We start from the raw sequence: 14336 nt of genomic DNA, 5'->3' as shown, positions 1-14336 counted from the left end.
GCTCCGGCCCAGCCCCGCGCGGGGTGTGGGCAGCGCCGCGCTGCGCCGGAGGGTTTCCCTCTCGTTCCCCCGGTAGGAACCGTTAGGGGTGGGTTTGGGGGCTGCCTCCAGGTGTGTCTGATTGGGACCCGCCTCGTGCTTCCAGAGCAACGGGCATGTCCGTGATCTCCCGGGATCCCGAGCTGGTCCTTGGCCAGAAGCACAAACACTGCTCTGCAGTTACCTAAAGAAAGAAATTAAAGCCCGACTTTTCTGTGAGGAGAATGGCTAGTTATATACCTCTTACCTTCGGTACGTATGGACCTAAGCGGTGCTGTTGTCATCTGAGTACCTGGCAAGTGGTTAAAGACGTGGGTTTTGTTTTGTGTTGTCTTGTTTGCTGGTTTGTTTTTTGTGCCTTTTTGTGGCTTTTTTTTGGTGTGGGTTTTTATTTTGGTTGGTTGGGTTTTTTTTGGTGTTCTTTTTTTAAATTCTTTTTCCCCAGCTAAACCACTTGTAATCACCCGTCTATACTAGTTCCTGGTTTTTTTTCTAGATCACACTGTAAAGAAAAAAAAAGGTTTACAAGTATGTGGAATTAATTATTTTTATAATATAGACTGTCTTTAATTTGGAGTTTTAATCTGTGTGTGGCCAAACTGCTCCCTGTGCAGAGTTTTAACCTGTCAGACATGAGTCCTTGGCATGGGTTCTTTTGGATGTGACTGTTAATGCATACACCTGACATTGTATTAGCTCATTTGCTCTAAACAGATAAAAGACAGCTTAGCAGAATCTGTGATCATATGTCAGTGCTTGTTGGAAAAAAATATACAATAAGCAAAAGGTTATGAGAAGACAAGAAATATTTGATAAAGAATCAATTTGATCCTAATCTAATGTTTATTTAAATAATTAGGGCTAAGGATTTAAAGAGATTATGGTTGGATTTTTATTATATCCTTCCAGTTAGATGTGTGTACCCTCTCTCCCTTCCATCCAGAGCCAGACTACATCACAAAACATGTCAGGATCATCCCAAAGCCGTACAGGTCTTGAGGAACCACTGGTGACTTTGGTCCTCTTTGCACAGAGGGCTTGTGTGTTCTGCTGATCGTGGTGTTTTGCTGAAGTGTAAATCCCTAGAAATCACACAGTGTAATTTACAGAAAAGCACAGAGCAATTTTCAGCTTTATTAGATCTCTCACTTACTCCAGAGCCACTGCACTTAACAACCCACACATCATAGTATAGACCGGGCAGAACAAAAAGCAATTGTTCACGGGATGTCAGCCTGTCTTCAGGACAGGATGTGACACTAACAAGATTGCCTGCTAGTGTAATTAGTAGAAACACCAACCGGGAAGAAATAGTGGGAATAGGAAAGTAATTTCCTGGCCTTAATTTGCCTACTTAATCTCTCTACTGAGATTACTGAAGAAGACTCTTAATTTTGTGCCGTTGTGATGACGTTTTGAAAGTGGACACTTTAGGATGTTGCATTACACTAGTTCCTTCCATCTGGACCAACAATTTGTGTTTGTTCACATGTTTGGGTTTTTAATTTTTTGTTAATTATTTTTTTTGTTTGGTTGTGTTTTCTTTTTGTTTTTGGTTTTTTTTTAAATAATTGCTAAATTATTTCGCTCCTACTAAATTTGGGACTCATCTCTAAAATCCATGTATTACAATCTTTGCTACTTAATTTTAGAGATATGACTAGCATAAATGAGGTAGAACATAATTCTTATGTCATGCATTTATTTCCTTATATTTTGTGCAAGCCATTTTCATCCTCCTAATTTTGAGACATGCAGGGCATATTGGAGCAAAGCTTTTGAACTTGAAAAAAACTAAATAAATTTAATAATATTTGTTAGGACAGGCAGGGTTTTTAACACAGAAAGGGTGCCAGTGATATTGAAACAAAACATACATGTTTTCTGAAGTTCTAACTATAACAATGATAATAAAAGGATAAAAAAAAAGCACCAGAGATTTAAGGAAGCCCCGCGCTGCTACCTATGCAACTTATTTGAAACAAGTAACTGCACTACTGACATATATTGATTGATAAAGGAATGTTATATACAAATGCTGTTTTAGTGGTGACGTCTGATGATACAATAGGTAAAGTAATTATCAGATTATTTAAAATCTCATGGGCAGCCCAGGCCATAAATAAGGCTTGGCAGAAAAAAATTATGCTAGCAGAGATGGACACCTTTCTTCCAGCTGTGTCCCTGTATTCCTGCCCCACAGCTTCTCTGATTCCCTATCCCCTGTCTCTCACCCACTCTTTTTGTTTGCCAGTTTTCTTTCCCCACCACACCTTCTCTCTATCTCCAGCAATATTTTGCAATGTACTCAGATTTAAATCCATGATGGAGATACACATCTTGGATTCAATTATTTGCACTTTTAGTTGTATTTACTATTTATTGATCTTGAAAGATAAAGATTCAGCATGAATTGAAAAAGGTAAACCTTTGGGAGAGGTACCATGCTGAGACAGAATGAAAATTAGATTAGTGACAGCAGTTGTGCTCTACACCAATTCTGGAATATATGTTGATGTTTATGTAGCTGTAAACAAGGCACCATTAGAGATTTGACCCGTTTTTATGCCCAGTTCTGGTTAGATGCTAGGAAATATTTGTAAAGCGCTGAACTTCCCTCAGATACGACCTTTCAGAAACAGAACTTAAGAAGGAGCACATAAAGGAGGAAAGCTTAGAAAAGTACAGAGAGGTTGCAGAGAGAAAAAGGGATATGATAAGAGAGTTAGATGCAGAGATCAAGAGAAGCTGAAGTGGTGCGATTAGCAACATCCATAAATGTGAGAGTGGATACGTCTGTGGGAACTAAAGATGTGAGATTAGAAATGTCCAGAGAAACAGAGGGAGTGAGGGAAGACTCATCCTGAAAGGTGAGATTGGAGACTTCCAGAAAGGGTCTAGAGATGAGATTAGAAACATCCTCAGAGGTTGATGAGGGTAATTCAGAAGAGCCTTGAAACATGAAATAGTTAAAATCAGTGAGATTTAGTGATTCCGAAGAGGTTGAAGAGGTGTGGTCTGACACACCTTCTGAGAATGGAGGGATTGTACAGGAAAAGTCCAAGGAAGCTGACGAAGTGTGACTAGAACCATCTAGAGAGGGTGAAGAAGTGAGACTGGAGAGGTCTAGAGATGGTGAAGAAGTATGACTGGAACAATCCAGGGAGGATATGGAGTTGGTACTTGAGAGGTCTAAGGAAACTGAAGAGCTGTCGCCAGAGAACTCCAGAGAGCCTGTTGAAGTGAGACTTGATAGGTCCAGTGAAATTGAAGAGGAGAAACTGGAGCGCTCCCAGGAATCTGAAGAGGTGAGACTGGAGAGGTCTAAGGAGATTGAAGAGGAGGTACTGGAGAAATCAGAAGAGTCTGAAGATGTGAGACTTGACAGGTCCAGAGAAGATGAAGAAGTGAGACTGGATAAGTCCACAGAAGATGAAGAGCCCAGACTGGATAAATCCAAAGATTCTGAAAAGGGGATTTTAAAGAGTTCTAAGGAGGCTGAAGTGTTGACACTGGAGGGGTCCAGGGAGGCCAAAAATGTGCGACCAACTTGGTCCAGGTAGATTGAAGAGATGACACTGAAAAGCCAAATAAATCCACATGACTTGTGTTAAATCAGAAATATTTTAAACTAAAGATCTCTAATAGCATCATAACAAAACAAAATTACATAATGAACCTAAATAATACTACTTTTGAAAATAACTAAGCATAGAGGTTTAATCTTAATGTCTCTTAATGTGTTTCTCTCATGGTGCAGAAAATTCTAGTAATAAGAGCACACAGACTTATTTGGAATATTGCTCCCTCACAGATGACCAGTACAGAAGTACACGTACAGATTACTTACAGTAGCAGAAATTCTTCTGTCTTGGCATGTCTCCTCTCCTTGTTCAAGCAGTTTTTAGCATCTGTGGTAGCCTGACAAAGAATATCCTCCTGTCAAATGCCATCTCCCTGTCCTGAAGGTCTGGAGTAAAATAGTTTATGTAATAGAATGGAAATTAAAATTATTTTGTTCTTCCTTTTCAGATACCAAAGGATATTCAGATAGCAGGCTGCTAACTGACTACAGGGAGAAATGAAAAAAAAAAAGCACAGTTGAAAATGGCAACTACAGATCAAACTAGGCCTCTGATTGTAAAGGTATGAAGAATTATTTCATTCTAATTTGTAACATCTAGCTGAAAAATGTGTATCTTTCTGATGCTAAAAAAAATGGCAAAGAAAACAGCATTTTTCTCTGCAGAATGTGCAGGATTAATTTTTGGAAGCTAGCGTTATATTACACTGATTCTGACACTAAGAAACACATTTCAGCAACATCAGTTCAACTTGTTCTAAAATGTATGGTTAGTTCTGATAGAAGGCAGACATCTAATTAAAAAAGCAACAGAGCAGCTTCTATGTCAGTTCATGAAGGTACATCTAACTGTGGTATGAATAGGTCAGGAGGCTGATCTACAGTTGCCTTCTTTCTTCTCCAGACTGTGCTGCAGAGCAAAGAGTAGGTCAAACATGCTGTTTTCTTTCCAGATGTAGGCAGGGGAATGAATGACCATAAAGGTTTTCAGAGAGTCGTCACAAAAGTATTTTGTGGCTCAAGAAAGTGAAAGATATGTAGAGGGGGCTGCAGATTCTCAGGTGAATACACCCAAGCTTTGCTTGTGCTATTACACAACTGATGTCCAGATGCGTATATAATGGATTTAACATAATCACCATGGGCAGAACTCCCACTCAGGTCACCACTGAGGCAGGTGTCTGCTGAACGCGGACTGAAGTTGGCACAAACCATGTCTTACTATGCAACTATTAAAATTGTGGGGATTTAGCACAAAACAAAAATTACCAGACTGAAAAAAAAGCTGCTTATGTACTAATTGTGAGATCTCAGTTATTGAGTACAATTTATTCATAATGCGTCTGTAATTTGAGAGCTCAAGCAACATAGTTGTAATTCTATCAAGAGTACAATATTTATTGATCAAAAGGCAAAACAAATTAATCTTTCTTAACATTAATAATTTGTGATTAAATTACACATTTTCTTGCTGACCTATATTCTTGATAACAAAAATAACTGATCCCTTATGAAGAAGCCTCCCTGCTACCCAGCAACAATAATTTTTAACTGTTGTTCTTAAAAGAGTCTCAAGTGCATTGTACAGAGGAGAACAAATAATTATACAAAAGGCAAATTACAATACAATAAAAAGTCAGTATCAATATGATTTTCAACAGACTGCAAATTCCATTATCCCTTCATTGGGTTCCTCTTGCCTTAATTTAAAATGGCAAAGTTAATGCACGTTTTCCTATGAAATAACACTGTTAAGAAACATGGAATTATGGCCACTTGTATAAAATGTATAGGTCGGTAATAATGATTCCTACCTTTGATAGCTGTGGCTTTATCTCCTTTCTCTGCTTGTGTAAGCCATGCTAGGCTGTGCTGGTAAAGCTCTGCTGTTCGTCTCTGCTGATGACCCTAATCTGTTCCACAGCTACTGGAAATCATGCCATGCTGATGACAATACAGGTCATCTCTTAAATCTCCTCTTGTCTAAGCACAGCTCTCGGCACAGAGCACTAGCAGAAAACAGGCTCTGAAATAAGTGCTAATCTTGAAATGAAATTGCAGTTCTGTGCTCTTTCCTACTGCAGAACGTTTGAAGGTTAGTTGGGGAAGCAGATGAAGACATTAATTTTTACCTTTTGGACACCTGGATTGGAAGTAAACAAAAAATTGCAGTGTCATCCAAGTTCTCTGGCATAAATAGTCTCTGGAGGGACCCAGGATCTGCAGAGCAGAATTCAGGTACACTCAACTTTTAAGAATTTTGTGTATTACTTCCTATTTTAAGGAATTGAATAACTTTTGTTAGCTATGTTACTTTTAAAGTGTTGTTATGATAAAATAGTATGTAAAGCATTCTGTCCACAGTTGATGGTAACATTGAATAAAAGTCTTAAAAAAACTCAGATGACAGCAGTAGCTGGAGCCTGAGACATTTGAGGTCATGTAGGGACTTTTGCTTCTTTTGAAAGACAAGGGAGACTTAGGCTCCTGGCTAAACAAGGGCCATTATTGCATCCCTTTGCAGACAGGGAAACACAGTCTGTGCAGCAGCACCTGCTTCCATTTGTTCTCTTCTTTCACAGGAAAAGCAGGACAATTGCACAGGTTCAGAGAAGACATAACTGTATAGCCTATCAGGTTAAGAAGGCTAAGTGCTTCTAGCACTTCAGCTAGATCATTCAAAATATGACACAACTATAAAACATAAATGAATTCTGATACACAGTTCCTTGCTCCCAATTTCATAGCATACCTACTAGATTTTGGTGCAACTGCCACATGTAAATGAGTTTAAATCTAGATAAATGAAAGCAGTTATTTCACAGGTAAATAGTATCTCTATAGTCCCAAAACCCCATTAACAGGTACTCAGCCAAATGATGCTACTTGCCATATTATAAAGCACATTTCTTACCAGAGTATCTACAAAGTTGTCAACTAATGACTGCTTTGAAAGGTTACTAGACACTGACTGCATGATTAGTTTTACTATATATGACTCTTACTGGAAATAAGCTAGACTGTACAGTTTAACTGCAAATAGACCACATTAGACACATCAGCAATGTTGTAGAAATTAGTAGTTTTCCTGTTTTTTCTAAAACAAACAACTGGTTTATAGTTAATTGAGACTGAACAGGTGCTGACACCCATTGTCAGCAAGAATAAATAGTTTTCAGGGAAACTAAGCCTTTTTAGAAGTACTTAATTTCTACTGCTGACTGAAGAAAATGGTATTATTTCAGTGTTCATATCAGCATGAGTCGTTTCAGTGGCACAGTAAATTTAGGGGTTTGCTGGCTTCCATGGTAGCAGGTTTCATAATTTCACATTGTCAAAAGCAGTACCTTGTAGAACACGAGAGAAGCAGGCAATTAGCAAGGTGCACCAACACAAGTTCTTAACAAATATGTAGTGCAGATGGGTTCACAGGAGTTAGACAACTACACACCATTGGAAAAATTAAAAACCCTATAGATCTGTTCTTTTTAGAATGCCTTGCAGCTTATGTAAAACAGGTTAATCCATTATCCTGCTGCTTTAGCCATCCCGAGCCTGTTTTAATCAGTGAGGACAAGGTGAGTGTCATTTACAGTAAAAAAATGAAAAAAAAACAACCTTTAACACCAAAATCTCACCACTGGTATGGCTAATTCTTATATCAAACCTGAGGAAAATTATTTTTTTCCCTTGTTTCTACATTTAGATACAAATCAGGTAAGCAGGCTCATTCAGGAGAATCTTCCTGTAGGCATATGGCTATGTTCATATAAAGATCTGAGAACTCTATAGAGCACTGTTTCCACTAGAACCAGCAGCTGATGCAAGTGTTCAGTCTCAACAGAAGAGGGCGTTAAGTTTGCTGAGACCTCAAACTTCCAGCTACTGCAGTTTAAACTTCTGGATTGAAATTAACTGTAATAGCATTTCTGGATGCACCTTTGCTTTAGAAGTATGCTTTGGAGTCTTGTAGCATGTACCTCCTCCTGGCAGACGTCCTTAGTAGCTCTGTTGATGTACTTAATGGTCACAGAAACATGATTAAGTAATAAAAAAATGAAGACAATTAACTGCAAGGAAACCTTAATATTTATTACCGAAAACTTGAAAAGGTGAACAGTGAGGACAAAAGATTCCACAGTACCATCATAAAATAGTCTCCAGGCTGTTATGCTTTGCATGCAAAGTTTACCTCTATTTCTCAGCAAAGTTATATTGGTAAGTTCTATGTTTTCTTATTTAAAAGCCCAAATCTGCAGGTAAGTTAAAACTAATTCATTTAGGCAAACTGAAGCAGGAAGGAATCCACCAGAGGCTGCACCACTGAGTTGTTCACATCACGTTCTCCCCCTGGTAGGAAAATCCCTTTCTACCCCCACCTCTCGTGTCCCTTTTTTCTTCCTGGTCCTTCAGCTTGTCCCTCCAGCTCTATCTCCTTTTTCTTGCCCACCTCCTCCATTCCTTCTAACCACCAGCACACACAGCTCTGTACTGCCTCAGCTCACAGTCCCTGCAGTGTGGGTGCATTCATCCATAGCACCCTGCTTCCTCACAGAACTGCCAGCCCATGACACAGCCCTGCAGGATGCTGTAAGGTTGATCCACAGGGAACATGGGATTTGCTGAAGTGGCTAGTGGAGAAACCACCCTAGTATGTACACACACCAAGCACAGGGCAGGAATCTACTACATTCTGCTGTGATGGGACAGCACATACTTTGTAACTTGCTGCACACACAGTCCCCCCTTCCCCATGAAGCAAAACTTCTTTAGGTGCAGTCTCCTCTTAAGAAAATGGTGGGTAAACAGGCAAACTCATGTGACATTCCAGCCCAAGTGTTTTGTTCTCTTCTGCTCTCAACAATGGTGAGCATTAGATTCCAAGTGCAGGGACCCATTCCTTAATAGGTGAATTGTAGCATACAAATCGCAGTCTAAGTAGACTGAAAATCTTTTTCCCAGGATCTAGCAAACTCTGAAACCTGCTCAGTAGTTAACATGTCAGATTTGCAGAAAAGCAGTTACCAAGAAGCAGAAAAGACCACAGGAGATGTCAATGTACATTTTAGGATATGTGCATTTCAATTAAAGAAGCTATTACCTCCAGAGTATTTCTTCACCTTCACCCTTCTCATTTTAGGTTACTCAGCAGTTTAAAAAAAAAACAACACACCAAATAGATGAGCAAGTTACAGGAACTAGCCAGAACTCAGATAATATTTTATTTTAAAAGCAGCACATACAGAATGTCATACTTCCTGACAGAATGAGAATGCAGGCATATAAATAAAATAGAACAAAGAGTAATGATCTTCCAAAATAAATTACTGAATGCTTGCAAACATTAAAGTTCTTTTCAGTGCAAGGGCAAACTGTGAGTTCATACTATAGAGTCCTTAGTGCAGAAAAAATAGGAAAAGAAAAAAAATAAATCAGCTTTAAAATGCCAAGTGATGCTAATGATTAAACAGTTAAAATCAGTTTCAAGCTTGCATTTTTATCAGAAACAATGGTATCATTTTGCATAAGTTCCACATATACTTTTTAAATTAAAATGCTATTTCAGTTGTAATAACATCCTGTAAAAAGCATGGCAAACCTCAATGATTTAAACTTATTAAAGTAGTCTCAGTTTCTTTTTAGAAAAATACCTAACTAGTTGAATTTTTAGAAGTTATATACCTGTATTTAGAGGTATATATACACCTGTTTTTTTCCCCTACTCAGATCTTGCAGAAAATTCTGTATCCATGTTTACTGTTTAAAGTAAGCCCTGTTTCTCTATATAGCAGACAGCACTATGCAATAGGCAATTTTGATAAAGCAGAAATGGCATGCAACTTGTGCTGGGATAGGTAAGATTACAGTGCATAAAGGCTAAGAGAGTCCTGAACTTACTTGTAAGCTTAAAATAAAAAGTCCAGGAAAACAGAAGCATCAGCTGATTCAGGACTGCGTCTTTCTATTTTTCCTTCACACTGAAGGAGCCTCAAGGGACAGCCAACCTCTGCTGAAGTCACTGCCAGCAGGTTGGCATACTATATAGGGAAGGATGTCAAGGTCTGACCTTTAAGTCCCCACAGCTAGTGACTGAGGACAGTACCAAGAATCTACAGTGAGTACTGAGAAACAAAAAAACAACTGTAGAAAACTTCTTATTCTCAAGGCTTTCATTTAAAGAGCCTTGTATTGCTAGCAAATTAGTTCAAAAGGTTAAGGAACTTCTGGAACCTAGGACACTATGTTTAATTTAAAGGACAACATGATTCAGTTGACATGACATTATTTTTGGAGCATGATCAAGTTAATCAAGTGTATTGTTAAAATTCTTTAATATCATTTCCTCTATGTTTAGGTATCTTTTTAGTTGACTTCACAAAGGTTTTTTTTAGTCCTTTAAGTGGTTCTTTCAAATTTTTAAGTGAACACCTAGTATTTTTACATGCTCTAGTAGCTTGCAAGATTTTAAGGCTTATTGTACCCCTTTATTTCATGAGCTTTTAGAAATAGATACTTACTCTAGAAGTTTTGGATAAAATTTTATTTTAAATTACTGCACACCCAGCTCATTAATGTTGCATTGAGGAATAGAATTTAGGTCTTAGTAGATAGGTGACACTTGGTATATTTTACCTCTATTGACTGAAGAACAATCTGAGTAATATGTTAGCTCAACCAAACAAGTTAAAAAGTGTATCAAAAAATATTTTGTACATTCTTTTGTATTTCAAGCATCAAGTAATAAACTCTCTATTAAACCAAGTTGTATTATACAACTATCAAACATTAATAAACAGAATAATGCTGGAACAAACCATTAATTTGGGCTTGGTCCCCAAAGAGGTAGTCCATAAGTCACACACACAAAATTCCACAGAAGTTAACCTAACATCCCAGTCTCCTCCACCGTATGCACCTCATTACTAAACGAGGCTGTTTCAGATCTGAACACATGGTTAGTGTTCATGTAAATACAGGAACTATACTTGAAAATCATTTCTTCATCTGTAACCCAGATTCGGTCCAGCTGAACGAATATGTTAACTAGGCTTTGTGCATTAGCCTCATTAGTAATAATTCAGCTTTTCTCCAAATTAAATTTGAAACATGCCCAATACACAGGTATGTCTTTAAATAACAAAGAATACCTGTGTTTTAAGTTTGGAGAGAAGCTTCAGATTGTTAAACCTTGTTAGTAATACAGGTATATTCACTATCATTTCTCTACAAATGCTGCTGCTGCCATTGAATTCCTCATGGTTCCTCTTGCTGAAGCTGTGAATTCTTCAATTTCAGCATTCAATCTGTTAATTACCCATTCCAATGCTTCACGGCCCTACAGTTAAGAGCAAAGTTTATCAGTGTGTAAGTCTTAGTGAATATGTAAATAGGTTAAATACTGTCTTACTAAAAATTACTAAAAATACAATTGAAAAGGGGAGAAAAGGTACACAAATAACTGCCTATGATTTTTTTTTTTTTTTTTACTTCAATAACCACGGTATTGCAGGAACACATACTGTCCTGCATTTCATTAAAAGATTCCTTATGTCAGCAGTACTCACATTATGAACCACAAAGACTTTTCATCCTGATTGCTTTATCATCCTTGAGGTTGAACTCAACTAAAACACCACTTCATTACTCCCACATACCTACTTCAGATTTGTCTGGATGTATATATCCTTTTTTCTACAGCAAAAACTAATAGATGGCATAAAAAAAGGCAGCAAAAGAGCAATAGCACCAGACTATTAAGTGAGCTGATATTTTCCCAGTGAACATATATTACATCCATGCACAAGAGGGAAAAAAAAACCAAAACAAAAGGAAGTTCAGCTAACTGAGCATTGAGTCTCTACAGTAAAGGCAGTAGGACCATGTGGACCCTTCCTAGGGTTGTTTTACTTTTTCGCTTTGTCAACAGGGATTTTTATTCCCTTTGTCATTCAGCCAGTGCTCAGACATTTTACACATATGTCATACTTACTTTATTAGCATTGGAGGAAATTGTGTTTGCCATTAGGCCTTCTAGGTAACTGCTGAGACTGATGCCTTTTACAGATATGATTGCTTCTTGTGTCAAAATGGTTCTGAAACAGAAACCAGGACGCTGAATTATTGTAAGCAGTTTAAAAAAAGAATGCACTCCTGAAAGAAACCCACTCCTTTCCAAGTACAATCCCTCATTAGCTTTGCTGTACAACACAGAACTTTCTCAACAAACACAACCCACTTACACCGCACTTAACTGCTTTGCACTTCTACGCAGAAAATAAAAACAGTCCCCACTAAGTCCAGGTGTCCCTTTGTGGTCCTCAATTATTTCCATCTTCAGCAGCAGCAATTTAAGAGTGGGAAGAGCAATTTGGAGTGAACATACACTCAGTATTAGGACATCCCCTTCCAGAATAGGCATTTAAGATTTCCGAGTGTTGTAAGAGGAAAAAAACCCTCTTGTGTTAGAATCCCTAGAAAGATCATTAAGAATTATCACTAGTTCCAGGAGTACAAACTCTGCAAGCTCTGAAGCTGCCTTAAAAAAACTCCAATCAAACACCAAAATCCAAACCTGAAACTTAAGAGGTTTATCTGCCTTTAGTTAGGCTAAAGGTAGATAAATGTGCCCCTTGTACAGGTTCTGTGCTCAGGCTGATGAAGAGATGGGAAATAAGGAGCTGATAACTGAAGATGTACAAAGCCACAGACAGGACACAAGCAACTCCCTGAAAAGCTAAACTGAATTGGACTCCCCCATAGCATGATGCTTCCCAGTAGTGCTCTACAGAAGCAATGTCACTAGAGAAAATGACAGTCTGTTTAATTCTTTTTTAGACAAATTACCATAACAAAGGTGATGTAAACTTCATCTGCTGTTCAAGGGAAACTGGGAATTTTCAAAGCCAAAGTCTGCACTGCTTCAGTGCAGTATCAGAACAGAGGTACTTACTTGTCTGGTTCATGAGGGTGTGGTTTATAGACAAGCCTCTCATCTACTGACACTAGGTTTGTAAATGAAATCTGTAGAACATGAGACAAGATTACCCATTGATAAAAATATTAAGAGAATGTAGTAAATAAAACTGCAGATTCAAAACTAATGCTTATATCTCATTTAAGCATTACACTTTTCCTGCAAGTATGGGGATTGTAGAAGAAGATAGAACAATTGTGAAGTTCAGCATTTGCTGAGCTAGCTCCTTTCCTTAAGTTTTTGGATCATTTACCAATATACACCATCACATTTATAAGAACACTTCAGCAGTGGAATCAGACAGACAGAGTACTACAAAGAGCAAGATGTTACATGATTAGGAAATGGTGGCAGTGTACACCAAATGGCCTTCAAGTTTTTTTCTTAGTCCCCCCACCCCAGCCTGCTATCTTCCTCATCAGTAGGTTCAGAGGCCTGGAAAGTTCTAAAAACTTAGTATTCCTTTCTGAAAAACAGAACCTGTCAACTATAAACACATAACTTAAGCCTTTAACTTATGTTGTTCTATAGCAATTTTCAAGGTGACTTCCTTTTCAAATTTGCAAGGAATGATTATAACCAATAATCTATTTCAATGGCATAAACACAGCTACTTACATTGCAGGACTTAAGCTCCATTGTTTTTCTCACTGGGTCAACTATAGAGTGCTCCTGAACATATGTCTTTGTTCTGCATGTGCCAATGAGCTAGAAGACGGGCAAACATAGAGAATTAATTATGCTAATCAACTGTAAATCTTTTTGTGCCTATAAAAGCATAAGTGGTCATAATTGGACACACACTGAGACAACAGAATTAGGGTTTAGTTTCAAATTATTCAGTTGAGGTAGATCTCATTTTTGAGACAGAAGCAATCTAAGAACCAGGCAACTCCTGGCTAGCAGGAAGCCACTACACTGTGGGGCCGTAGAGCTTTCCTGACACGTAAATGCTTATCCTGTCAAACCATTACAGTTAGGAATGATACACATCTGTTACAACGCCTGGTTCACAACCTCCCCTCCCTCCGGCATCCTTTTCCAGCCCTACCGATTTCACAATGGAGGGAATTCCCCATTCCGTACTGAGGAGCCGGTGGCTGTGCAGCTTTCCACTGGAATCTATGTGTCTGTCCAGGACATCGACTCCAACCACGCTGGGGTTCATGGGATTTGGGTATTTCTGCATGGCAGCCGTCGTTACTGTTTCCCAGGGGTGGCTGCCAACACACAACCAAGACACACAAGTTGTACTCCTTCATTTCTAAGCAGGATTTCTATTAAAACTGAACACACAACAGTCGATGTGTATTTTTAAAGCAGCTCATTTTCCAGTTGTCAACTTTACGAATATCCTTCCCTAGAGGAAAACATATTTTGTGGCCTGGGCAGTGGTACCTGCCAGTTAAACACACAACACACCTGATGAATCAGGACTCCAGAGTTCAGTTGCCTTCTGACTTAAAAGTTTGATAAGACCGTTTATCCGTGTGTCATAAAGCTCAAAGATTGCAAATTTTTTTTTCAGGTTCCAGCAATACTGAAGTATTTCATTAAGATGTTAACTTTCCTCAAATACTTCCTTTGGATGATTTTTCAGCCTAGGTGTTCGGAGCACTGGAGCCGCGGCAGCATGAAGCGACTCCCGATGCTTTGGTCAGCCCCACCGCTGCAAGGCGAGAGCCGCATGAAGGTGACCCTGAGCACGGGCAGCCCCGCGCTGCGCCGGCACGGCCCCCG

General features: G+C 38.6%; 2 protein-coding genes across 2 annotated transcripts in view; both read right to left on the bottom strand.

Annotated features, from left to right (window-relative positions):
• ATP5E (ATP synthase, H+ transporting, mitochondrial F1 complex, epsilon subunit) overlaps positions 1-2378 on the bottom strand; it is a 2823-nt gene extending 445 nt beyond the window's left edge. The window contains exons 1-2 of the mRNA XM_009998747.1: positions 2274-2378; positions 1030-1121 (exon numbers count right to left, since the gene is read on the bottom strand). Of these exons, the coding sequence (XP_009997049.1) occupies positions 1030-1121; positions 2274-2378 (197 nt within the window). The remainder of the gene's footprint in view (positions 1-1029; positions 1122-2273) is intronic.
• Positions 2379-10460: 8082 nt separating this feature from the next.
• SLMO2 (slowmo homolog 2 (Drosophila)) lies at positions 10461-13817 on the bottom strand. Its single transcript, XM_009998627.1, is given in 6 exon segments — positions 10461-10889; positions 10892-10958; positions 11613-11715; positions 12573-12643; positions 13215-13304; positions 13648-13817. Coding segments are annotated over 6 exon segments (606 nt in total). The 5' UTR covers positions 13786-13817; the 3' UTR covers positions 10461-10752.
• Between the last annotated feature and the right edge of the window lie 519 nt (positions 13818-14336).

This window comes from Chaetura pelagica, unplaced genomic scaffold, assembly GCF_000747805.2.
Source record: "Chaetura pelagica isolate M959 unplaced genomic scaffold, ChaPel_1.0 scaffold275, whole genome shotgun sequence".
Taxonomy (NCBI): domain Eukaryota; kingdom Metazoa; phylum Chordata; class Aves; order Apodiformes; family Apodidae; genus Chaetura; species Chaetura pelagica.
Note: the sequence above shows the minus strand (reverse complement) of the source record. Positions and strands in the feature narration are given on the sequence as shown.